Source organism: Haemaphysalis longicornis, unplaced genomic scaffold (genome assembly GCF_048455015.1).
Source record: "Haemaphysalis longicornis isolate Haplotype H1 unplaced genomic scaffold, Haemaphysalis longicornis Haplotype H1 scaffold_2, whole genome shotgun sequence".
NCBI lineage: Eukaryota > Metazoa > Arthropoda > Arachnida > Ixodida > Ixodidae > Haemaphysalis > Haemaphysalis longicornis.
The window spans coordinates 268,105,482-268,132,064 of record NW_027526295.1 but is presented as its reverse complement, the minus strand read 5'-3'; the positions used below and the strand labels follow the sequence as shown (position 1 = coordinate 268,132,064).

At 48.3% G+C, this 26,583-nt stretch overlaps 2 protein-coding genes across 3 annotated transcripts in view; one reads left to right on the top strand and one right to left on the bottom strand.

Annotated features, from left to right (window-relative positions):
• LOC144170677 (uncharacterized) overlaps positions 1-22,598 on the top strand; it is a 29,071-nt gene extending 6,473 nt beyond the window's left edge. The window contains exons 2-4 of the mRNA XM_077700611.1: positions 14,563-14,735; positions 18,295-18,442; positions 22,080-22,598. Coding sequence (XP_077556737.1) covers positions 14,563-14,735; positions 18,295-18,442; positions 22,080-22,263 — 505 coding nt within the window. The 3' untranslated portion in view covers positions 22,264-22,598. The remainder of the gene's footprint in view (positions 1-14,562; positions 14,736-18,294; positions 18,443-22,079) is intronic.
• The window catches only part of LOC144170675 (uncharacterized), a 218,072-nt gene that overhangs the window by 57,574 nt on the left and 133,915 nt on the right, over positions 1-26,583 (bottom strand). For both annotated transcript variants that reach the window (XM_077700609.1, XM_077700610.1), the window contains one exon: positions 1,436-1,499. The gene's annotated coding sequence lies outside the window, so the exon portion shown is untranslated. The remainder of the gene's footprint in view (positions 1-1,435; positions 1,500-26,583) is intronic.

Here is a 26,583-nt window from a genome sequence, read left to right as displayed (position 1 = left end):
TTGAGCGTACGTAAAGTTTTTCAGACAGACAGAGCGTAGCCTGACTCCAAAAGCGCTGTAGGCTAGACGAATCCGTCGCGCTTGCTGCTGCGCCCGCATTGCATTCCGATCGGGGATGAAGATGAACTGTTTGAGTTGAGGTTTGCCTGCGCCTCACAGCACTGGAAATAATCTTGAGCCCGTCGTTACAGTGTTCCCCACGTACGCGTGATACTTGAACGTCGAAATATCGCTAACACTGCTTTATTGCGTAATCGGAAGAATCACGTTAATGCAGTGGGCTGCACGTTCGCGAGTTTTTCTTGCTGTACTATTCCTGGTTCATACACACGAAAATACAACATGAACACGACGTGGCAATTTGGTTGTAGAACCTGTGACAACAATAATTGCCTAATATTCCTGAAAAATTACACTATGCCCCTCGCCACGGCGAGATTTCTTCTGCTTTTTTTTTGTTTGTTTTGTACCAGTCATTGAGGTTGTGTGTGCGGCAATGTCTGAGAAGGTTGCCATGATTTTGATTGTATGAAGGCAAAAAAAAAAAAAAAATTCCCCGCATTTACCCGAGGGGAAGAATGTGAAAGTGCGAATGCAGGAGTTGAATTTGCGCGGTTCGGTAATGTTCGCAAAAGAGAGATCACACACACACACACACAACTACAAAGAAAGAAAGATGCATTTATTCACAGACACCTATTTGTGTTGTCGTTGTACTTGATTGCTAGAGCGTATCACAGCTTTGAAATTTCGTGTCAGTACTCCTTTAAGCGGGTGCATTAGCCCTTCTCACGCCCGATTCCTCGCCAATCCCCCACGTGGGTATGTGCCATGCACAGACACCTATTTGTGTTGTCGTTGTACTTCATTGCTAGAGCGGATCTCAGCTTTGAAATTTCGTGTCAGTACTCCTTTAAGCGGGTGCATTAGCCCTTCTCACGCCCGATTCCTGGCCAATCCCCCACGTGGGTATGTGCCATGTCAGCGGCCAGGCAGCGCGCGCCCATCTCCCCCCGTTGCCAAGGAAGACGAGGAGATTCCTGGCCAATCCCCCACGTGGGTATGTGCCATGTCAGCGGCCAGGCAGCGCGCGCCCATCTCCCCCCGTTGCCAAGGAAGACGAGGAGATTCCTGGCCAATCCCCCACGTGGGTATGTGCCATGTCAGCGGCCAGGCAGCGCGCGCCCATCTCCCCCCGTTGCCAAGGAAGACGAGGAGCGCGCGCACCCGCAGCTGTTGCTATGCGGACGGCGGCGGAATGCGGACGGCGGCGGACACTTCAGGCTCGCTTAAGAAGTGCATTCGCACTTAAAAAGAAATTAGCAAAACTTCGGTGAGCACGTAAGCCTCAAAGACAGTCTCACGGCCATAAGGCCAGTCGAGATAAAGTTTTGCAGAATTCGCGTAGCTGCGAGGGCATGCATGCAACGCTTACCTTGGTTTCATGTTCAGTTGTAACGGTTGTCCTTCAGGTCAGCAGCATCGCCTAGTCGCCGCATCTGCGAAGAAACGGCAGAGGCAAAGTTAACGCTATAGCAATTAAAAAGGTCGAGGTTGGATTTCACGCGCGGAAGCTGTACCCGGCCCATGAGGCGACCTGTACTGGCGGGCTAAGTATTAGCTAGGCCATCTGGGCATCTGAAACGTGCGCTGAGGTCTTTTCAAATGCGCGTTTCTGCTTCTCAGCTTCGTGAGAAAAAACGGCCGCCGTGACCTAATGCACTTTAGTAGAGCAAAGCATTCTTTATTGAGAAACCGCGGCGGATTAGGCGACACAGCCTGGGTTGGTTAAATGGGTCTTTCAAAGGTTTCTATACTTCTGAAACAAAGATACTGGAAACGCGCTGGAAAGAAAAATGGAAAAGAAGGAGTAATCCTCACGGATGTTAATTTTCCGTCTAGCTGCCACATTTTAACACATAGCGTTAAGGGCCCCGTGTCGCAGAAAAGCCGGCATCGACGGCGGCGTTTACCGTGCGCGAAAAACTGGCATAAGCGAAAAATCCCGCAGCGCCACCTTGATGCGCCCCTCGAAACCCCCGGTATCGTACGGCGCTCTCCCAATAGATATATGGGTGCGAGCACGAGCGGAAAGTTTCACCGCTCAGGAACCTTTCATACGATGCGAGCGGTGCCGGATAACGCGATCACGTTACGCGCTTAAAGACGAATCTTAAGAGTCCTCCAAATTTTTAAATACGTACCTTGGATATGACAACAAACATAAAAATAATTTTTGCAAAGAACAATTTTTTGTTGTTGCTACTAAGTTGCATCTTTAGCTAGACACGGTTTAATTGCACTTGTTTACTGGCTCCTTCTAATTCTTTTTTTTTTAGTGTGCAGCACTTACGCGTCCGCTACATGGTTTGACGGCGTCGCCGGCGTAGTAATCGAGCGAACGAAAGCGGCAACGGAGACAGAAGAAAAACGGAGGAAGAAAACGCGGCGAAAGTGTGAGGGGGAGGGTGGTATGTCGAGGCGGCGCCACAGAAGCCCATCACGCGCTGCTGATGCCCGTACATAGGTCCTTCGGCGCCTCCTCGTTGCTCCTTTCTCTTTCAATACAGCAACTCTCTCTCTCTCTCCTCATCACTGCGTGACTCATCCGAACCACGTGACATTTGCGCGGGTGGTTCAAACACGATTTACCACAAAATGCCCGGCGGCGGCGACGCGCTGCAACAGAAGAGTAGCGCGCGCCACCGCGCGTTCGCTGATCACGCGATCACTTCCCGAGACGCAGCAGCTATGCGCCGTGACCGAGAAGACTGCCGTTCGCGCTGCGCACAAATTTCGCATTAGGTAGTACAGTAGAACCCCGCTGTTACGTTCCCGGGTGCTGCGTTTTCCTGGCTGTTACGTTGTTTTTGGCCGGTCCCGGCATACCTCCCATTGACTCCAATGTATTGAGAACCCCGCCGTTACGTCGCAAGTGTAGGACCGTTCCCGCGTGTTACGTTGCGAATTGGCGGTCGGAGCTGGCCATGGAGAGCGGCCATGTTGGCTTTTTCCGCTGCTTGGCCTGGCTTGGCTATAGGCTTAGCCGCAAATGTCGCCGGGGACTTGTTTTCGGTTGTCGCCTGCCTGTTTTCTTGGCTAAGACTCATTGTCATCGTCATTGTTGTCGAGACCCACATGGCGCTGCAGGTGCTTGACAAGCGCCTTGTGCTGCTCGGACGTGACAAAATGCGCCAAGCAACGCTGCACGATTTTTCCGAGCGCAGGTAATGAAATAAAATTCTGCACACGCTTATTTCTTTCATTTTCCCGTTTCTCGGCTCTTTCGTTTCCTGGTTGTTACGTTTTTTTTTTTCGCGGTCCCGTGAAAAACGTATCAGCAGGGTTCTACTGTATAGTAATCATCAGCCATTTTTTTCTTATTTAAAGTACCACGTAATTAGGATAAATGTTACGCAAAAGTACTAGAGCAAGCTGCATGCATGATACCACCTAGGGCACAAAAAAAATTTTGTTAGCCACCAGAAGGATCTCGCTTATGTGAGTTTCTTAATAAGAGTTAGCCGGCTTCATGAAGGACATGAGGTATTACGGGAACCCACCAGAGGTTCAACAAGGTGTTATCGATTTAGTGGAGCGCGAAAACCACTCCTGGCTACTTTTTTTCCCCACACATTTTCGCCGCGCGCGCATGCCACCGCAGCTTCAATCCGCTGCGCGTTGGGGCTCAGCGGCCGTGACGCCGCTAATGGCGCGTACAGATGGACGGATTCAAGAAAGCAAGTGAGGATGATATTCGCCATATTCAAAAAGTTCGAAAAAATAACGGGCAATGCCCGGGACGTAAAATGTAATGACGCAAGCAGAATACCAATACGACTTCCTCGTTTTTTCTTCACTTCTTTATTCAAATGACGTGGTAAAATAAAATGACGGCGTAAAACGAGAGGGGTTTCATTTGCTGCGAACATCTTTTTTCGCGTCGTAAGAAACTAGGGTAATTCCGCGCGTTAGCAAAGAAATGTATAAAGCAGGCCCTAATGACGGGTGACATCCTTAATGGTTCCCAAAAGACGTAAGACTTAAACAAATCATTACGCGGAAACGAAGGGAAAGGGAGCCAAGAAGCTCGAGACGGTGCAAAAACCGCAGGTCAGCGGAATGGAAAATCGGAAGTTACGGCGCGAAAGGAAAACGGACAGTATTTGCTGAAACAGGACACAGGGAGCCTGTTTGGAAACATTCAGCTTGCAAAGGGAAATGTATGTTCGCAGCGCGAGGTAAGCATTATCACCCTGGGTATCTGTGTCCTTAAGAACCTAATCAGCCCCGCAGAAAATGTTCATTTCTGGCCAAGCTGCTGGTCATTAAGTCGACGTGGCTGCAGCATCCAGCTTAATAAAGCAAAACAAAGGATCAATAGCTCAATTAACGCCACTAAAGTGGAAAAAAGTGGGCCCGCAGAAAAAAAAAAAAAAAAAACTTAGTGTACATTGCGGAAGACAACGCTACTAAGAAACGACTAAAACCGCAAGCAAGTGCATTCCCTGTAGATTTGTAAAGACGCTGAAGTAGTATTCGCTAACGGCCCCACTTGGAGAAGGACATTAGCATTCCGACAGCGATCATTCTAATAATATGCAAATGACTCGGGATGCTCTAACTATCGTCAAGAAAAACGAGGCTGCTCTAATTACGGTACTAAAGAAGCCTCAAAGTAGCACGAGGATTGAACCGCAAAGCGAGTGCTTCGAAGCTTAACCGAAGCAACACGTCTGGCACTGAAAGAAAAGCTGTTTTATACTTCCGACCTTCGCGTCCTCAGGGACAGTTCTTTCTCGCTTTCTGTGCATCAATGCTTCAGTCATCAGTTAGGCGGCGTATTCGACTAGCTGTGTAGTCCGAGTTTGCTACAACCATAGAATAGACGGCCATGACAAACCGGCAAAGTGGTCCCACTAGGGCGCCAGCAAAACAGAGCGAGAGAGAGAAGGAGAGAGAGCGTGGGTTGAAAAGAAAAAGGAGGAGATAGGGACGGTTTGGAACAAAGCAGAGGCTGGACAGTGAGCGACACAATGCGCGGTCACTTAATGTAAATCATCACCCTTAACGCAAAGACATTCAACCGTGAGAGTACGACACAGGCACACAGAAGTAGTGCTTATTAAGACTTGAAGGAAATGGCACGTTTTTACGTGCCTTTGCCGACGAAAGAAATGCTATCGCCATAACCGAGAACCGATTCATGCGGAGCCTGCACATATAGGTCACTTATATAACGGCTCCACCACTGCAGACGCACACTCTTTACAAACAACGGCAGCTGGAGAGAGAGAGAGCGATAGATAGAGAGAGAGCGATAGATAGAGAGAGAGAGATAGAGAGAGAGAGAGAGAGAGAGAGAGAGAGAGAGAGAGAGAGAGAGAGAGAGAGAGAGAGAGAGAGAGAGAGAGAGAGAGAGAGAGAGAGAGAGAGAGAGAGAGAGAGAGGGGGGGGGGGCCGCTGGTCACCAGGTTGTTCCACAGCTCAGGGATGGGAAGAGGGGATCGCAGAGGCGGAAGTTTGGGATTGCGCTCACACTGTATTATAACATGAGGTAGAGTTCCGGGTTGTGAACAGAACTGGCATCCGGCCGTCGCTCCATCGTTATAGCAAGTAGACTCCACTCATTACCAAGTCCATTTATAACGAACAGGGCGTGCTACCGAAGTAGTGCAATGCTTCACACAACTTTTCGCTCTACAACTACACCACACTCGCAAGATAGAGAAAGAATGACGGCGCCGATGATCGCAGCGTCGTTTGCGTGCGCGGGGCTCGAATTTCGAACGAGCGCTGTTAGCGCCGCGCGGAGGCGGTTCGAGGCTCGTTACTGTGCCGTGATTTAGGGTGAAAAGGCAATCTACCGTCTCCGCGGGGCAGCCATCGTGCATGGCCCCTGGCGACTCCCGGTGAATAATTTCGATCCGCGGAGCGACGCACCAGTCCCTGCGACTCTGCTTCTTCTTCTCGGGCTTATTAACACCCTCCTCCTCCTCCTCCTCCTCCTCCTCCTCCTCCTCCTCCTCCTCCTCCTCCTCCTTCTTCTTCTTCTTCTTCTTCGTCGTCGTCGTCTTCTTCTCCGCCTTCTTCTCCTTCTCCTTCTCCTCCACCTCCTCATTCTCCTCCACCTCCTCCTTCTTCTTCTCCTCCACCTTCTTCTTCTTCTTCTTCTTCTTCTTCTTCTTCTTCTTCTTCTTCTTCTTCTTCTTCTTCTTCTGCTGCTGCTGCTGCTTCTTCTTCTTCTTTCATTTAAATGTGTAGGCCAGCGTGTCGTACGGTTGCGTTCATCGGGAGGTTCCCGTTTAAACCCGTTCCCATTTCATCCTCCCCGCTTGCTCCCTCCCGTTTCAACCCGGCGCAAAACAACCTTCCCTTTTCGCCCCTTCTCATTTCGCCTGTTCCCATTTGAACCCGTTCCCGTTTGAACCTTCTCGTAGGTTCCCTGCCGCTTCAACCTTACGGAAAACGCCCTTCCCGTTTCGTATTTTCCCAGTTAGCCCCTTCTCGGAATAACGAACCCAGTTTCGACTCGGGTGACTCGGACCGAGGCACTCGATTTTCAAAATTAAAGCTGCGTCCGACTGTATTTTAGCCTCATGTTTTGAGTTACGTCCGACGCAACCGAAAGTCAAAAATTACTTGCGTCCGCCGTAACCTGAAAATTAAATTGAAGTTACCTCAAACGTATTTCACTGTAAAAAAAAAAAAAAAAAAACGTTATGGCTGGCGGAGCCAAAGTATGCAGACGACCTATTAACCTGCAACCTTTTTGCAATGGTCCGTTTTACGATACGCGGCATCAATTAAAAGACAAAACGTAGGTTGCTGCATTACGTCCGACCCGGTACAGCGTATGTGAATTACAGCTGAAACCACACCCTTCCGCCTGCTTCTGCATTGGTCGAGCGGTCGGGAACGTTTTGCTCGCATGCGTACTCCGCGGCAGCGGTGATGGTGCCAGTCCCTATGGTTGCATACACGAATGCAACACACTTATATGCAACACACACAAAAAAAATAAAGGACGAGAATTAACAAAATAGAACCTTTCCGCGATCACAGTGCCAGTTTGTCGCGTCCGTAGCTCTTGGCGAGAATGAATTTGGGTGTTTAACAAATGAAACTATTAATTTATTAGGGGTAGTACAGGGCTACTGTTTTATTTCTACGCAGGAAAAAGCTCAATTACCAAATCGAACTAACTACAGAAAAAACGGATTTTATGAAAGCGGTAACTATTATGGGCCAAGCCAGTGGTACGAACCCTAACTACAGAAAAAACGGATTTTATGAAAGCGGTAACTATTATGGGCCAAGCCAGTGGTACGAACCATTTTAACGTGTGGCTAACGGTCACTTTATATGCAAATGTCTGTGAAAGAATGGCCATTGAAGTCTAAAGCTGAAATGAAATATTTGCTTGGAGGAAACGGTTCGCACACATTTTTCGGGTTGTTTAGGGCTACACCCCGTTCATCAACTGCTCCATCAAAGTCGTGCCTAGCAAAGCAGAAGCTGCGTCAAGTAAGAACTTACTAGTAGCCGCAATAAGACACGCGAGGGATGGCCCCGCCCTCCGGCAGCCTCATGAGACGCACCCAGGCCAGTTTCAGCAGAACTTAATCGCTGCTTCGCTATACACACGCTCCTACCGAAAGCTTTAGCGGTGAGGCGGGAGAATATTAACACCGACGTTACAAAATCACGATCAGTTCCACACAACATGACGTTAATGGCACGTTTTAGGTAGTAAGCTAGTTATTTCTCGCACTCCATGGTGACGGTGGTCGTGGTGATAACGATGATGACATTATTATAATTATAATCATTAGAAGCCATCTTTAAGAGTAAGAACCGAAGGCTGGTCGCCTACAATAAAGCGCAGAAAACGTGGGCACACGGACAATAGGATGTGGTGTCTGCGTTCGTTCCTCCACTGTATTACCTTTTCAAGTCCATTCAGCTATGTATTGGGGTGACCGGTTAACTCAGCTTCCCTCTCACAGGTGACCGGTGAATGTGGCAATATTTTGCCCACGCACATTTGAACCGGTAACACTCCCAAACATATTTTCTCCGCCGTTAGTGGTGAAGCAATATTCCGGACATTTATCGGATGTTTTAGGGAGCGGGAAGGATACGGAAGGGTGGCGCAGCATGGCACACCCGTGTACGCTGGGTGTCAGAGAAGTGGACGTTTAAATAATCTCACCGTTATCCGGTGGCTCAAAGACGTCGTTTCCAATTTGCTGTATGCAAGTAGCCGTCGCGTCGCCGAATCAGGGTAGGAGAGAAGATGGGGAAAGAGTGCGGAGAACAAAAACAAGCTCTTCCAGAAACGGGTCAGGAGGGCGAATTTGGAGGAGGACTCCAATCAGGCCCGACGCTTAAACGCCAAGAGCGCCGAAGCAAAGCGAAGAAGAAGATAATGACGCCACTGACGCATGAGACGCGGCGGGTCACATCCGACGGACGAGAAGGGAGGATCACAATTTAAGTTAAAAGCGGGGAAAAGGAGCAACGGCAGCAGGCGGCAAAGAAGGGCGAAAATGAAGCTGCATTCGCGCTTGCGCGCCTGGTATCGGGACGGGAGGGGAGGTGGGACTGCCCCTCCGCTCATTAGGACGGCCTGCTTCAATTTAGTCGGGCGCTAAGAGCGTAATTTAAGGGCCGCTCCGGAGCGAACTGCCGCACCGGCCCGCGCACCGCGTGGAAGTACGGGTAAACGTCGTAAGATGGACGTGGCCTTGCTTGTCGCGCATGTTACCCCCGCCACCTCCCTCGGCCCTCGTTAAGAAAAAGGGGGCAGCGTGTGGAGTCCGACTTGTTTACGTCCCTCCGCGCTCACGTATTGCGCTTTAATTTTCAGCTGATGTCCCTTCTACGCGAGGACCGAAAAAAAAGGGGGCGAGTAAGAAGTACTTCCGCGTACTTTCGCGCTGTCCTGTTTGCTCAAAAAGAACAGCGTAGGATGGGAGAAGGGGGAGGTTCCGATCGGGCCAGCGGCTCGTTTATATATGCAGCATTAAGCAAGCGTGAACAGCCGCACTTACGCGGGAAAGAAAGACAGACAGAGAGCCCAATCACGGTGGTCGGGATTGAGAGAGAGAGAGAGAGAGAGAGAGAGAGAGAGAGAGAGAGAGAGAGAGAGAGAGAGAGAGAGAGAGAGAGAGAGAGAGAGAGAGAGAGAGAGAGAGAGAGAGAGCCCAATCACGGTGGCCGGGAGAATGAGAAAGAAATCGACAAGGAACCAAGGAAGTCGAAAGGCAGAGGAAGCACTTTGCAGAGAGCGATGTGAAACGGAAGCCTGTGGGCTCCTGCCGCGAAGCACCCATCCCGGCTCTACCGTTCTGTATCGTTATTCGTCGAGAGAAGGACATCTGAGGCAGGCAAAAAAGCAATGCGATAGTGCTCGCTTCTGCCACCGCCTTATCATTCCGAGAAGGTCCGGCGGTCGGCGCTTTTCTCGCGGCCCTGAAGCCCGAGTACTTGTGCGTACGCCGACAGGATCTCTTATGAGCTGTGCCTTGTCTCGATCCGCAGCTCGAGCACCTGGCGCCGCACGTGAAGGCGAAACACTATAAGCCACGCGTGTCGGGCGCCGTGCACTGGCCACGCCGCAGAAGACCACTCGCCCGCAAGGGATTTGCAGGCTGGGAGCATCGATGGCCCCGTTTTTATTCGGCCCTCGCGCCCAGGATTTTTGAACAGCATATTTTCTACCCTTTTTTGATTCAGTTATTGTCGCGCTTTTACGTATAGCTGTGTCTGTGTTTATACGCACCTTCGCTCCGCACCATCGCCCCCAATGATATCAAAAAAGGATGCGGTGGCACGGTGGCGTGCTACCTTGCACAAACCATTCGAACCAAAGAAGCGGCACTACGAGTTCTGGGAACTTACGGAATACTGAAGACGTCATTTACAGCTCAGTTTCCTGTTTTCCGACTCATTGTGCTGGTTATGATATCCTGCTAAGATTGCTCTGAGAAACGACACTCATACATTTGAGCCGCGAGAAAAGCCGTATAACACGGTAGGTAGAAGCTAAGAAAACACGGGTCTGTCTGTCTGTCTGTCTGTCTGTCTGTCTGTCTGTCTGTCTGTGTGTGCGTGTGTGCGTGCGTGTGTGTTGTATGTGTGTGTGTGTGTGTGTGTGTGTGTGTGTGTGTGTGTGTGTGTGTGTGCGTGCGTGCGTGCGTGCACACACACCGTGTTTGCGTTCTGTGTTTAGTGTGCTAAAGGAGTGTTTAGATACTCAAAAGTTAGGTGTGTTAAAGGCCGTAAAAACTACCCTTTCCCCCTTCCTTCACCCGCGATCTTTTTACTAACACGGGATGCTTGAAAGACCCGTGGAACGCGTCTTTTGCCCATTTTTGCAGAGTCTAAATAAAATGTTTTAGAATGTCTCCAATAAGCGGTTCCCGCCCTGTAGCAAAGTTGAATTTTGAGTACATGCTGCCTTGAAAGTCGGCAGGGGGGCTTTGATTCGATGCTCATCCACTTTAAATTTTTACTTCTTTGAACTCGCTTTGCTCGAATGTGGGAGGGTGCTTAGAATGAAGAAAATACGGCCGTTACCGATCAGCGCACGAAAAGTTTGTTATCTTGAGTTCCCAACGCTTCACATTTTTAAAACGGTCCTAGCCCCTGAGCTTCTCGCAAAGGAAAAGAAAAGAAGAAGAAAATAAGCGAAGGACGTCAAAAGGTAGTGTAAAGGATACACGTGAAGCGAAATATATATCCGCGCGGAGTATCTTCCTACGCAGTACACCCACGCGTCAAAATGGCGCTAAAAGCACCTGGTAGCTAAACACGCGCGTCAAAACGCCAAGAAAACGCGGCCAGCTGTTTTTTCTTCGCTCCTCAATTTCTTCTCTTTGCTACTTACAATTATACATACCCACTTTTAGCCCACCATTCGCTGGGATCCCAGTTTTTGTTTCTTCGTCATTTAATGCCCAGATGTTGCAACCCTTCCTAGTTGCGAAATGTGTAAATACTGTATGTAAGACGACGGTTAAAAGCAAACGCCTGATGGTGAAATGGTTCGGCAAAACGCGCAGCCAAACAGCGCTTTCACGACACCGTTAAGGTGACAATGCCCAAGCCCTTTTCTTTGCCCACCTTTGTTTCCCTCTCCCTTTCTCTAGCCCTCGTTAGGCCAGTGCTCACGGCGCTGTTTTGCACTGCCGTTATTACGATCTAGGCAGGGGAAACGACCAGGATATGAGCTGTAATATATGTCATTCTGTGGTAGCAACAATGCTTTCTAACCTGGGTGGCGTCATCTATGCAAGCACGCGAAGTGAAACTGCGGGGCGATGAAGAGAAAAACGAAGTCCCGACTCCCGATTCAGCGGCTGTGATCCCCCGAATTCGCGAACGACATCCGGCAAAACTGGTAAGCTTCTTTCTAATATACCTTACTGATACGAGACGCTACTGCATTGCGAAGTAGTCCTGCGAGCTCTGTCTGCATGAAAGGTCGACCTGCTGTGTGGCGTCGGAAAGAGGAGCGTCGAGCATGCACCTAAGTGAACCCGCAGGTGTGCCCATTGCGCTAAACGCTGACGCCAAAGGATGCAAGAAATTAAACCCACGTTCACCAACAACTAAAACTTTAAATGCCCATCACGTTTAAACATCAAATTATTTTCGTTTGGCCAGCACTGACGGCGCAACATTGTTAGTTACCTGCGCCCTGATCGTCTACGTCCGACAAGAGTGCGTGCGTACGAATGTCATTAACTCAGTCCAGCTCCTCTTCACCCGCTCCTACTTCCCGCCAAGGTGGCCTAGTCGATAAGCATCGTGGAGCTGCACAAAAGCAGTATCGGGTTCGAATCCCGTAGACGGAGGCTGTTTTTTTCACCAAGGAGACGCACCAAAGAGTCCTTGTGCACCAGATGTCCACCGTATAATGCGTTCGTATTCCGGTATCCCCGCGGTCCCTTCTATATGGCGCTGCAGTATTATATCGCCAAGGCTTCGACGCAGGCTAAAGAAAAAAATGGCTCCAATCCACGCAGTCAAGGTGGTTGGAAAGCATAGCTGTAATCGACACCCACAACAACTGCCCATGCGACGTCACTTGAATTCACACACTGAGAAGAACTTCTTGCTGGGCTAGTTGGCGAATAGATGCCATGATTTGAAGCGCAACAAAAGCACACGGACGAAGAACAGAGTAGACGATGCAGGCGCTGTCGTCTACTCTGTTCTTCGTTCGTGTGCTTTTGTTGCGCTTCAAATCATGGCATAAATTCCCACACGTGGATCTACAAAGAGTGACACCGCCAGAGATTCTGCCAGCCGTTACCTGGGATTCACGGGGCGTGCGGAACGCAGCGGCGTCCCGAAAGCACCAACGTCGGCCACGGCCGGGCTAGAGCGGCGGACGCCGCCGCTGTAGCCCTGCCGTGCGTCGGCAGAAAGAAAACGGAGAGCAGCGTCTTTCGAAGTGTGAGACAGCAGAACCTTGCCATCCTGGCGTGCTGGCTTGGGGCTAAACCACCGCGCGACACAAGCGCAGACACCGAGAAGCAGTTCGACATGTGAGTTTAGCGATTCCCATTTATACCGATTTAAACTAGTTAGTTTAGTAAGTTTGAGAATTGCGAGAAAGCTGAGGGAACTTTTATAACCGTAATTTATCAGAACCAGTTGCCCCCTTCGGCTTTTGTAATACCTGTTAAAGCACAACTAAATTGGTATTGACAAATTTAGAAAACGTAGCAGTGCTACGGATTCGTGGCAAGCAGTGCGCAAAAGGTAGCGTTTCTCTAGCGGCCAGATGTATATGTGGTCTCCACATTTTCTTTTTCCACCCTGCAAACCAATCATTAACGCATTTTTGCGTGCGACCATTTAATTACGTCAGGTCCGGGTTACCATGGCGGTGCTGACGAACAAGTTAATCAAGCCGTGCGGAGGAAGCGCGTAATGGACACGAAGCTGCGCCAAAACAGGCCAAAAACAAACGTCGCTAAAGCAGATGAGAAAGCCGACCCCGCCGATGTGCCCGCCTGGTTGAGCAGCTCCGACACGCAGGGAACGCTGGGTAATAGCGCGCATTCGCCGCTTCACTATGCTCCGTGAGTGAAAAGAGTCATCCTCCTCCCCAGCCGCGTTGGGAGTTTCTTTCCCGCACGCCACGAAGGAACCGTTGGCTGGTAGAAGTAGAAAGTTTTGCTTTAAAATCCTTGGTGGTCTAAATAAATGCTTTTCGCTCCTACTGTGCCCTCTAGCCAAAACGTAGCACCAGCACGTCATAGCGCAAATTTAAATACCGCTCCCAGTGTACCCCACAGTAATACTTCTTGTAGCTTTTAGGCAGGAGATAGTTTTGGCGTATTCTTGGGTCTGGATCTCCGTTTTAGGCAGTAAAACAAACTGGGCGGTAAACAAGTCGGATGAATCCTCCACGGTCTCATAATTTGGTTCCACGTAGATTCCGGTCAAAAACAAGTGCCATGTACTCTGAAACGTACGCGATTTTATGCGAATTTATAGGAAGATAGGCGGAACAACAACAAATGTTAACTTTCGCTTTAACAGGGCTTTGCTCACCGGTATAAAACAATGAAGCGTTAAACTAATTATCAAGCCTCTTTCGCTTGCCTGTTAATGTAAGTCGTATGTCATTGCTGCTAAATACAGTAGTAGTGTTGCTTTCCTTTCACCTGTCTTCCTTACAAAAGCTTATTTTTATTCCTAATAATTTTATTTAGTTATTTATTTGTTCATTCATTCCAGTGGAATCTTGTTCCCCACACTCAACATTTATCCGCTGTGAGTGTTCCTGTTTAGCAAGAGACATTTTGTTCTACGAAAGTTCCGTTTACTAACGATTATCTGTGTGTAATTGCGTTACGAAAGTGCGAATCGAACGGCGTGGTGGCTGGAAAGTATAGCACTTGGTCGTAGGGTCTTCAGAAAGCTAAATAGAGGTACCCCCCCCCCCCTCCCCTAATATTATTTTTATCGTAAACCTGTAAAGAACTTCAGTTTCGCTGTTAACATCCGTACATAAACTGACGTCCATTTCATTATTAAGCAATGTTTCAATGTAGCGAGACGTCCCTTTTTTTCAGTTACTTAATGGCTCAAGGTTTTGTATCCCATTCGCCTTTCCAAATCCTTTCAAATTCAGTTGTTCTGTCCACCTTATCTCAGGTATAGCTAACCCCTCCCCTCTTACTAAATTTTTGTGGACGCCTCCGCTCCGCCAGCTCGTGTCAACGGGCAAAGTGTTCGTTTAGTGCTCAGCTGACACATCCTGTGGTACCACGCCTTCAAGGCCAACGCCAGGACTAAGACGCGTCGGTAAAGAAGAGAGAAGCACTTGCCGCATGAAACAGCCTTACTCCGACCCTGTCAGCTAAGTGTACCAGTTGGTGGGTCATATTGAAACAGTTAACAGAGCGACAGCGACAGGGGCACGGACAAAAAAGATGACAGGACGAGCGCTCGTCCTGTCGTCTGACTTTTTCGCGTTCTTTGTCGCGCTGCTCACTATCCCAACCCTCTACGATATTACTTGCTCCCTGTGTTCAGCCCACGACTGGGAGCGATGCATCTGGACCCGGAAGAAATTGTGGGATCGCCGCCGCTCTGCGGCAGCATGGAGCGCCTCCTGGACGACCGCAAGCCACGCAAGTCCAGAGCGGAGGCCGAAGGCCGCGAGGGACTGGCCATCCTCATCATCATGGCCGGGTTGATGCTGGCCGGTGAGCGCATGCGCAGCTTCTAACCTCGCTCAGTGGACCTGCATACAGCGTCTCCTGCGCTCCGTTAAAAGTTAATTTATATTCGACGTCTTTTTCCGTGTGCATTAGCAGCGGAGCGAGGTTCAACCGAGCGTACGCGCCGGTTTAAATGACGCAAGGACAGGGGCACCCCTACAGGAGCATTCATAGGTATGGTGGAATGCGCTGTGACTTCTATACTGCTACGAAATTATTCTTATGGATGGTATTCATTGAAAAGTTTAGCTGTCAATTTCTTGGCTTGAAAACACTAGAAACGTCCACGGACATGACCAGGGCGCCACGGACATTTCGCGGCTTGTGCCACTGCGCCCGCAACCCACAGAAAGAAAGAAAAAAAAAAAACACCAGCGTTCGTCGTCTGCTCCGTTTCAAACGAATTATCAACGGTGTTGTCAACAGAGATATTAATCGCACTCATACTGGAGTCCAGGCACTACTTTGCATTCGGTGGGGTAGATTTTGGAACCTCCAACACACACCCTGTGCCTAGCACGGACAAGTACCGCCATCCCGCGGAGCCCGACGTAACCAGTGATGGCGCACTCACGTGGTGGCCTGCATGCGTGCCTCGCCAGTGAATACAGCCTATAGGTCGCCAACGCCAGATTTGAAATCGCCTCCCTACTCGTCTCACGGAGAATATAAATCCGGCTTTTCGTGTTTTTTTTTGTGTAAGCCATACATATGTCTTTTAAAAAAGCTACTCTCCGATATCACTTCACGTCGGTGTGCGTCTGTTTGTGTCTGTGTGCTTGCGCATGTCGAAGGTGCGTGTGAATCAGAAATGCTACCGCGCCTCATGGTTATTAGAGAGAAGTAAGTTTGGTCCCGACAAGCCGTTAGCGATTGATTATTGCCACAGCGAAAATTCACAGGATCTACTATATTAGCCCCAAGATGATTTGAAAGCGAAAGCCTGCGTGGAGTTGCAGTAAAAACATACACGTGATTAACTTTGGTTCACGTTCTTTTTTTTCTTTTTTTCACGTTCTGAGATGGCTTCCCACAAGGCGCGCAGCTGCTTGGACGCTTTGGGCGACACGTTGACGCACGCATGTACTCCTTCCAGAGCATGGTTCCAGGGGCGCTGGTTTTACGTCCACCATCGACATATCTTTCTGTTCTGGCACGACTGTTTAATCGGCAAGCTTTATATTGACGTCCACACAAATTCTTTGTCATCAAGATTAGTCGGCTTAATTAGTCTCAACTTCAATTAGTCAGCTTAATCATCCACATAATTTGGTATATTGTTTAATTCTTTGGCCTAATTATCTGTCATTCCCCATATTTGGTGCAACCCTGAGGGGACGCCCAGAGGCTCCCTGTACCTTTGAAGCGAGAGAGGGGCTCTGCAGCGTGAGGCGTTTTATTGCACGCGCTTTTTGCCTACGTACTACACGATAGGTGTGGATGCCAAGGACATTCAAGGTCGACTTAACGACGAGGCAGAGATGGCTTTCACCTTAATAATGCACCTTCGAGCGAAAACCCCGGCGTGGGCTTCCGGCGTCGGTGTCTCAACAGCAAACGGGCTCCTCGATCACGTGTCCTTGAGGCGTTCCATAGCACGGGGCATTCCATAGCAGACGCTTACACTCGGCATTAGCGAGAAAAAAAAAGGGGGGGGGGTGTTTTATTAACAGAGGAGGGAAGAGAAAAGAACTGGAAATATTGTTGAATTCAACGGAGAGTTCACCCTCATACAACCCAGTCCAGGGAAGGGGGGTGGTGTTTCAGAGGATAGGAAGCGCCGTCGGCGCTAGAGCACCGAGGACGAATTGAGAAAGGGGAAGAACGCGGCCAAGCGAGAGAACAGAAGGGCGGAGAAATCAACCATCGCCGTCAACCAGGGCTGGGCAGTATCGCGAGACTAGGATACCGCGTAGTATTTCGGAGACACTTTTCAGTACCTCTATTTTAGTATCGAAATACATTTGAAAAATGTATTTGTATCTCAGTGGTGAAATACTTTTGCAGCGTATGGAATATATTGGGACACTCTGGTACGTATGAGTATCTCGTTACATTGATTGCATCGTGCTCGCACCCATTGTAAAGTGCTTGCACCCGCACTTCAAACTGCGGTACGCCTCAAACAAAGTTGCGAGAGCTGCATATTTCGAAAGCTTGCTCTTGCGGGCTGCAGAAACTTACGGACCCCATCATAAGGGCTCGTGCGACGAGGTGTCATCAGCTATAATGAACCACGGCTTCTAAGACTTCGAAGATGAAGACATCCCGACAGTAGGACGGTCAGAGCAGACGCATGTTCGAGCGGAAGTCTTTCGATACCTCAACGACCCGAGGAAAGATTCCGTTCGTCATGCGACAGGACCTTCCAGCCATGAAAGCGATGTTTGTTCGTTATAGCAGAAACTTGTGGTCTTCTGCAGCGGTAGAGAGACGTTATTCGTTTGCGAGCCTTGGGCTCAGACCAAATCGAAGTTGTGTGGAAGAGAGCTTGTTTGAGAAGCTGCTTTTGCTTAAGTGCGACTAATGTTTCCTCGTGTGGCGACTGAAGTTGTTTACTTCTATTCCAGAGTCAAACATATCAGTTATTCAATTTTGTGCATATGCTGGTTTTGAAACACACAACGCTTCATAAAAATGCATTTTAGAACAAGAGGTCACCCAAATTAAAGGAAGTACTTCAGTATCTCTACCTGTATCTTTTACCTATATTCAGACATACTTTTTTTATGCGCCTGAAAAATGCTCCCTGAAATATCCCGTAATGCCACCTGTAAATGTATCTTAGTATGTATATCTTAGGCGCCCAATGCATGTATCGCGATATTTGTATTCCAGAATACATTTTGGAGTGCCTCCGCTCAGCCTTGCCGTCAGCTCTCGCAGTGCATGACGGTAGAAACGAGCAGCGGCGCAACGAATAGGAGACAGATCGAAGCAATTCGTAAGAGTAAGGCGGGATCAGATCGCAAAGTAACATGTCTCAAGCCAAAAGAGGACTAAGCCCTTCGAGAACGGACAGGGCAGGATCAAGGTGTCTCAGTCATTCAGTCCGACATCGGCACTTTCGCGTTCAGAAGACCTAAATTTGTGCGTAGGCGTACTCGGACTTTGTGCGAACAAGGGAAACAGAAAGGAGAAGCATATATATAGCATAGTGGTACTGCCTGATTCGTCTTGACTTTGCTCCAACGCTGTTATCAATTTTACATTGACCCGTCAGAGCGTTCACAGCAATCGCCACGTGGGGGTGGCTCAGACGACGTGGCGCCGTCAACAACACAACCTTTGTGCTTAGCTGCAGTCACTTTGATTAGTTCTTATTCACGAGCAAGCGGCCTCGCTCCCAGTTCGTGGTCCAAGCGCACCACAACCGCCCCACCAAAGAGTATGTCCTATTGTAAATGGCGGCAGTTCTCTCACTGCTGGCAAACTATCGCGTTGGAAAATTGCCATTCTCACTGTCTGAATGTTGGCGATTGCGCCGAGCTGTTGTAAAACAACGTATTTGTGCCTTTGCTGTTTTCTTCTTCACTAACTACAGGCGTGCTCGTGGGCGCCGCCTGCCTTCCAAAGCAAACGAACAAAGATCGCCACAGGGTGCTCACGCTGGCCATGAATCTGCGCCACACTCCCAGCGGCAAAACGGGATCGACTTCCGGAGAGACAGTCACTGAGACAATCACCTTGGAGTAAGGCTTTATATTACGCGGCGTATAAAGTGGGCGGCTGATATAACGTGGGAGCACGTGATTGCTCGATAAACCTTCACATTACTTAATTGGTGTTTAATCGCGATTATTGTTTCAACAAGTTAACCGGTTCAAAGTCACTCGACAGAAATGAACTAAGAATGCTATAGTAAAATTATTCGTGAGCATGCCTAGCACAATTCCCTTGTTCAAGTAAGCTGCCATACGCCCTAATCGGAAACGACAGAAGCGCGGTTCGGAGACTGTAGTGACGAGATCCGCAAGCCGGTAGCAAGAAAAGGCAAGAATATGGCAAAAAAAAAAATTGCAACTACAAGGTCATCCATATGGTCCTGGGAATGGGCAAACGAGCATTCACTGCATCGGGTAGACTAACTCCGACATAGGCAACCCACTGCTATTCGGACCCTATAGTCAGAAATCACGGCCGTGGGGCTAAAAATTAATGTTAATAAAGCCAAAGTAATGAATAAGCATGCCAAGAACGTCGTCTTCAGCTCAGGAAACGAAACGCTAGAAGAAGTAACAGAATAAAACTACCTCGGACAGATGGTTAGTGCTGACCCCAACCACGCGAGAGAAATCCGGCGCAGAATAGGCATGGGCTTGGGGGGCACTCGGCAAGCACTCCCAAATAATGAAAAGTAAGCTACCTCTGTCACTGAAAAGAAAAATCTGCAACGAGTGCATACTGCCGGTAATGAAATACGGAGCTGAAACTTGGCGCCTTACTAAACAACTAGAGTGTGAACTGAGGTCGGCTCATTAGGTCCTGGAACGAATATGTTAGGAATAAAACTCAGGGACAAGAAAGGAGCTACCTGGATCAGAGAACGAACGATTTGACGATATGATAGTTCAAATAAAGAAAAAAAAATGGCCGCGTATCTGCTCCTTTCGTTGCAAATGTCGTCAAAAGACGATAGTCTTTGTAGACATTTGCCAAGGAAATGCCCCCACCCCCCCTTTGCTTTCCCGCTCACCTTTCATGCTGTTTCTGAACCGTCGCGCTCATCCCGTTCTGCTTGCAACGCATGTGGAGTAGGGAAACGCGGTTCTATAAACGCTGAAGTAAGGCGCCTCGATTCACGCGCGTCTTCGTACGGCAGCGTTGGCATCGACACACCCGGCCTGGGGCAGTGGAACGCGGTAAATTTAAAATGATTTAAGCAAACCTTTGGCGTCTTTACCTTGGGAGGAGCGCGACGCAAGAGGAACAACATGAGAAGGGGAAAGCCAATACCACGATGGAGGGATGAAATAAGAGACTTCGGGGGTAAACTGTGAACTCGAGTAGCGGAGGACAGGAGCGGTTTGAGGCCAATGGGAGAAGTCTTCGTCCTGCAGTGGACCTGAGCAGGCTGATGATGATGATGATGACGGCAAAATTGCAGGATGTCTGCGAACGACACTGGCATTATTACGGGTAACCACTTGCTGAATCTGAGATGTTTTTTAGGAGTAGAAAAACTGCGCGTCAAAGACAAGACTAGTACAAAACGGACAAGAGTGCCACAGCCTCTCCCATTTTGCGCCCGTCCTGTCACCTTTGTACTAGCCTTGTCTTTGACTTGCACTTTTTCTACATTTAGAATGCTGTACCAACTAGCCCAACAACATGTTGTACTCAATCTAACATGTAATAGTCACTAAAAGGGTTGATTACTGTTTTATCTTTCGCAACAGTACGATTGCCGAAAGACGCTAATCTCACTTTTCTAACTTAGCACAGCGTTTCGAAAAAAAATTACGCAACACAGACCAATAGCCATACCACAACCCGTTGGTAGTTTCGTTTTTCCTTGACGTCATAGCCCCTGCTACTCAATCGAATTCCATCCAAGCAAATTTCGCGCTCATTTTCGAGCACGTAGTACGTTCTACCAACCGCGGCGTGCAGAGCAAAGCGGAGGCATTTTTTTACCTGAACTAGTGCAGATCAGTCTAGTGTCATGCAGACCAGTGCAGAGTGCTACTGGCGCTATATTTTAGCCGAAAATTGACATACGCTGCACTGCTTGCACCAGTGCGGCAATAATGATCTCAAACTACGCTTTCACCGTCCAGCACGCACTGCGTCCTAACAACCACGGCGTCCACAGCAACGCGAGGCTTTCCCGGATGTTCCAGGCGTTTACGGCAGCAAACGATATCACATCACCACCTGAGAACCTGCCCTCACCCGGTTTCGTTACTCCCTCCGCATCAATTCTCCGCTTGACTTTGTTTCACTCTCTCTCGAACACCTGTCCAGATCGCGGCTACAACAAGCGTCCGCTGCAAGCCGCTAATATAACTCCATGGGAGTAGCCCAGGAACGTTCCACGTGTTTAAACGCCTCCACTGACTTCAGCGCCACTGCAGATGGCGTTGTCGATCAAGCGTCCAGCGGAGCCGAGTATCATACATGCCCGGCGTCGCTCAAAACAAGGCGATGGAAAGTGGCGAGGAGGCAAGGAGCCGACGAGCAGGTGTGAAGAGTGCGCGCCTGAATAAGAAAACCATTCCCCTGGTAGGAGTTGAACCCGAGTCCCTCGCGTTATGAAACAGGCGTTTATCCGACTTCGCTATCATCACATTCGGGGCGCTTAGCATTTTCTTCGGGTTCCTAGCGCGGGCCTTGGCCTTGAACTTCGACCGTGTTGAAGTGGACTTTGGATTCGGACTTTGACAGTTTTGATTTTGGACTTTAGGAGGGTGGATGGTGGACTCTGATTTGACTCAGTCTCCGTAGAGAAAGGTTTGAGTTCCATCCGTGCCGAGCATCGCTCAAGCATCGGCGCAGCAAACAGGAGACGAGCAAAATGCTAGGCCAAGAAGTCTGAGGGGAGGCACGGAGTGGAGCCGACGAGCAGGTGTGGTGAGTGCGCGTCGCGGCGCAAATGGTCGGCTGGGGAGGCACGCGTTGAGGATAGGCTGCACGTATTGATGACGTAAGCTCCGCTGTTTCATCAGTCTTCGCACCTCATTTGCGAAGGTGGCCTTTTTTTTTTTTTTCTGGAGGTGGAAAATCGCGCACCGAAACGAAAACACATCCGTCTTCACGCTGCTCGTCAGTGAAATTGACGCACGTTTAAGGAAATGTCGAACCAACGGATAATGCGCACCTGTACAGCGCTGATTTCGTTTCGGCACATTCAACGTCCCGAACTTTAAAAAAAAAATACTCGCCGTGTTGCGCAGGTAGTTTTAGGCAACACTATTATAGAGCCTAATTAACCGCTGTGCATTTCATTTCGCTCTTCAAGAACAGGAACTCACTTCGGTTAATTACGGTGTAATGAAAATGATGGCACACAAGTGTGCAGAAACAACAAAGAGCTTGACAGCGGACCTCCATGTCGGCAATAAAAATATAAAAATCCCTACTTCAGTTCAGTGATGCACATAACGGTAAATATAAACTAGCAGCTACTCCTACTAGAACCCTGTACTTGCTGAGTTTCTTTGATTTATTTATTTATTTATTTATTTATTTATTTATTTATTTATTTATTTATTTATTTATTTATTTATTTATTTATTTATTTATTTATTTATTTATTTGTTTATTTATTTATTTATTTATTTACTTATTTATTTATTTGTTTGTTTGTTTATTTATTTATACACGCAGGCATCCTACTATCGCAGGGGAAGCCATCCCTAAACACGCAATCAAGAAGCTGAAGGCGGCTCCTCACCCGGACAAAAACAAGGAGGGCGGCTCAAAGAAGAAAGCGTCCAGGAAGCGAAGAAATCTCAAAGCTCGCCCGAAACCAACGAAGTCAACGAAACGCCGCTTCGAGCCAACGGATTAGACCGACAAGGGTGCGTCCATGGGGAAAACTCCTTGAGCACTCTGTTCCCGCTCTGCTGGAATAAATTAAGCTGCAGCCCCAACATTCCATCGTCATTAAAAGCTCCAGTCAGCAGGTTTGGATGCTCGCAATTAAGAAATGAGCAAGGAATGACGCAAATGACAAGCAAGCTTGTATCGGCAAGTATAACCATTCACTATTTTCTGCACTGTAGCGTAGGGAAAATAAATTGGCCGCGTATCTGCTCCTTTCGTTGCAAATGTCGACGCAAGACGATAGTCGATTGGCGCCCATGGCAAGTAAATTCCTCCCTTCTCTTTCCCGCTCACCTCTCATGCTATTCCTCTCCCATCTCGTTCTTTACAAGATAACATGCTAGAGGTTTGCTCAAGTCAATTTGAATTTTCCGCGTTTCACTGCTCCAAGCCGGGTGCCTCCATGCCAGCGGAACCTACCTAGTGGAACCTCTCTTTGCTGTTGCGGTTTGATTTGGTCAAATTCCGCCAGGTGTCGCGGGCAGCAGCAGGCGACGGCTTTCTGCGGTTGATGTAGTATTTTATTTGCGATCGCAAAAAGCAAGCATCCGTGAATTTTTAATAAAGGAAGGCTTCAAAGGTTACTCATGTAATGATTTTCTGCCGTATGTTTGCGTAATGCCTTGTTATTGTTCAACAATGTGGACAAGTATGAACATTAAAACCGGCCCTAGACGTTCAGATTTGGCTGTGAGTATATAAGTCTATTGCGCAGCATGTGCTTAGTTTGGCCGCCTGGCTGAATCGAGTGACATACAAAGACCAAATTTTTCCCGTTCCAGTAGCGCAAGAAAGACTATCGTCTTCAAAAGTTTCAAGCCGCCTCTACAATTTTGAACAAAATGATGGAACTGGCGCGCCGTTTACGAGCCTCCTTTAAGTCTCCATTTGTCATTTCCATCTTCACTGCTGTTTTCCTGTACTGGAGTGTACAAACACCAGTTCCGACGAAGTCGGTTGAAATTGAAGTGACTTCATTTGTCGCCGCTTAAGCCGAAGAATTCTTCCCACTTGTGATGCCACGTCTGTCGGTAAATGTTCGCAGCAGCCGCTCCACAGTTGCAGCCGCTAATCAAGCAAATGATCTCGCAGCCCATTTTGGTTGGTCTTGCGCTGGTTAGTCGAGAGACAGGACACCGGGCACAGACACCAGGCAGGCAACCTCCACACCATCAATGCCACACAGCGAGGCACGCGGCACAATGCTGTAGCCCCTATTGCAGTAATACTAAAAAAAACTTAAATATTACATCGTCAGAGACGTACAAAAGTGACAACTAAATTTAGCAATAAAACGGTAGCCTTACAGGGGCAAAATTACTACCTTATCTCCTTTCGCTTTTCGCCACCATCTACAGCAAAGAAAACATATAGGTGGACATTCTTCTTCAAGTTTTTAGTGCTGACCAGCATGGTTATACACGTTTGCAAGGAGTGAGGACAGGCAATGAGGCGCGACCTGGTTGTCAGAGACACGGAGCGGTTTGTCTCCCGCCCTTTATTGTTGTTAACTAAGGTTAACCTAACATAATAGCGCACATACGCAGTTTTACTTTCACAGCTGCTGCGCCAAAGACACTTTCTAAGGAAACGCGCATCAAGAGTTAGTTTTTCAATGCCCTAACAGTGTCGTAATACTGGCGCCAGAGAGTAATTATTTTATGTTTATGCATGCAAAAGGCGATTTGACATCACTCCTCTAAAGTGCATCCAGCCCAATTTTTAATTAAATCAAATTGAATTGAGTAAATGTTGCAACTAAGTAGCAAGACATGCAAAGCTTCTCCCTATACTTAAGCTCACCACTCATGCCTGCAAGAGGGCCAACGCTTCTGTCCTACCGTTGAGGGCCCGAGGAGGCGAGTCCTTCAGGGATAGAGAGAGGACATTCTTTACCAGCCCCGTGTCATCAAGGTCCAGGGATGGGAGGCAGACATTTCCCCCAGAGTGCCATGGCGGGGACGGTTCGTTATATCAGGCGCCTATCGGCCCGGTGCAGCCCGCCCAAGAACAAGCGGCGGCGCTGTTCCCAGCCATAACAAATCACCGCTGACCGATCCTCGGCAAGACGCAACCAACGTAGCACATTGTAGCCAGCCATGTTCGAGAGAAGACTAAAAGAAAGTGGGCATTGGGTGAACATCGAGCTCGTGCCAGCAAGTATTGGCCGGAAAACAAGTAAATGTTGCCGTTCATGGTGCGGGACAGCAACCGCCCTTTTTTTCACGCGCTTATTGTAAAGTTTGTAAATGTTGTTGTTGACGGTAAATGCGCGCGAATAAATATATTAATTGTCTGTGAAATCATCAAGGTGTCAATAGAAAACGATTGATTGTAGGGTATAACGCGTCGACGCAACGCAGGCGATGAGGCGCGCCGTAGTGGAGGGCTCCGGATTAATTTTGACCCCCTGGGGATCTTTAACGTGCGCTGAAATCTCGTACACGCGCGCGTTTTTGCTTTTCGCCTCCATCAGAAAAGCGGCCGCCGCGGCCGGGAATCGAACCCGCGTTCTCATGCTCAGCAGCACAACGCCTTAGCCACTGAGCCACCGCGGCTGGTAAAATGTTCACCACACCTTTCATAGTTCTAAGTTCACCACATTCTATGTTCACCACACATCAATTCATAGTTCTAAGAATGTTACCTCGCGAACACTTCTTTTAAATTAAGCATTGCAAATATAGCGCCAGAACTACAAAACTTAGCACGCAAAGGGCACTCAGAACGGGTTCTGCAGCTTACGCCTGCTGGAAAATTCTCCAGCTTCGCCAAGTTTGCCGCAGTGTTGCATAAAGTGCGTTTCCACGTGCCGGCTTCGCGGGGTCAACGGCTTTAAGCTCGAAAAATTCAGACGAACGACGCGAATGACAGGGACAGGCCGGGGTGCCGTTTCTGCCCGCAAGCGCGTTGAGCTGGTGTGTTTGTCGCAATATGTAGGCATGTCCCTTTTTTTTTTTTTTTTTCGTGAGTGACACATCTAACCGAGATGTTAGAAAGTGCATTGCGTATCTTTAGTGCGATAACCCACAAGAGCCGCTGAAGTGCATTTCGAAGTAACATGTTCTTACAGTGAAATGGTTTCTTTTTTTATTTTTTGCTTATAATTTATACACTTAGTGCCTTTGAAGTGTGTATACTTCGTTACGTTGTCACCAGCGCTATGCGCGACTCTGCTTGAAAACGTTTCATAAATACGCATGAACGTTCCTGCCGATGTCACTGACTATCTGAACACGCGCTGCGCATGTCAAAAATACAAAACAAACAGAAAAGGGAATAAAAGTCCATCGCGTACCGCAGGAAACGAGGTCAGTGAGGCTTCGGGCCCCGTCGTAACTTTTCATAAATGTGTCACTCTGCGGACGACGACCAGCAGCATGGAAGTTAGAATTACGCTCATCCGAGTTCACGCTGACTATGGCGGCATGTTTCTGGTTCTCATGTCACTCCCCGCCATATAGAGATTACCTGTGTGCTGTGCTTGCGACCCCTCATGGCTTCCCGATGATGGCGTGCCTGTACGCAAGCCCGCCAACATGCATGACACATGATCCTGTGATTGCATTGCATTGCATTGCATTGCATTGATTGATTGATTGATTGATTGATTGATTGATTGATTGATTGATTGATTGATTGATTGATTGATTGATTGATTGATTGATTGATTGATTGATTGATTGATTGATTGATTGATTGATTGATTGATTGATTGATTGATTGATTGATTGATTGATTGATTGATTGATTGATTGATTGATTGATTGATTGATTGATTGATTGATTGATTGATTGATTGATTGATTGATTGATTGATTGATTGATTGATTGATTGATTGATTGATTGATTGATTGATTGATTGATTGATTGATTGATTGATTGATTGATTGATTGATTGATTGATTGATTGATTGATTGATTGATTGATTGATTGATTGATTGATTGATTGATTGATTGATTGATTGATTGATTGATTGATTGATTGATTGATTGATTGATTGATTGATTGATTGATTGATTGATTGATTGATTGATTGATTGATTGATTGATTGTAGGGTTTAACGCGCCGACGCAACGCAGGCGATGAGGTGCGCCGTAGTGGAAGGCTCCAGATTAATTTAGACCCCCTGGGGATCTTTAACGTGCGCCGGAATCTCGTACACACGGGCGCTTTTGCTTTTCGCCTCCTTTAGAAAAGCGGACGCCGCGGCCGGGAATCGTACCTACGACCGATCCTGTGATTGCTTTGCAGCCTCTTTAAATGGCTTGGCATAAGCCA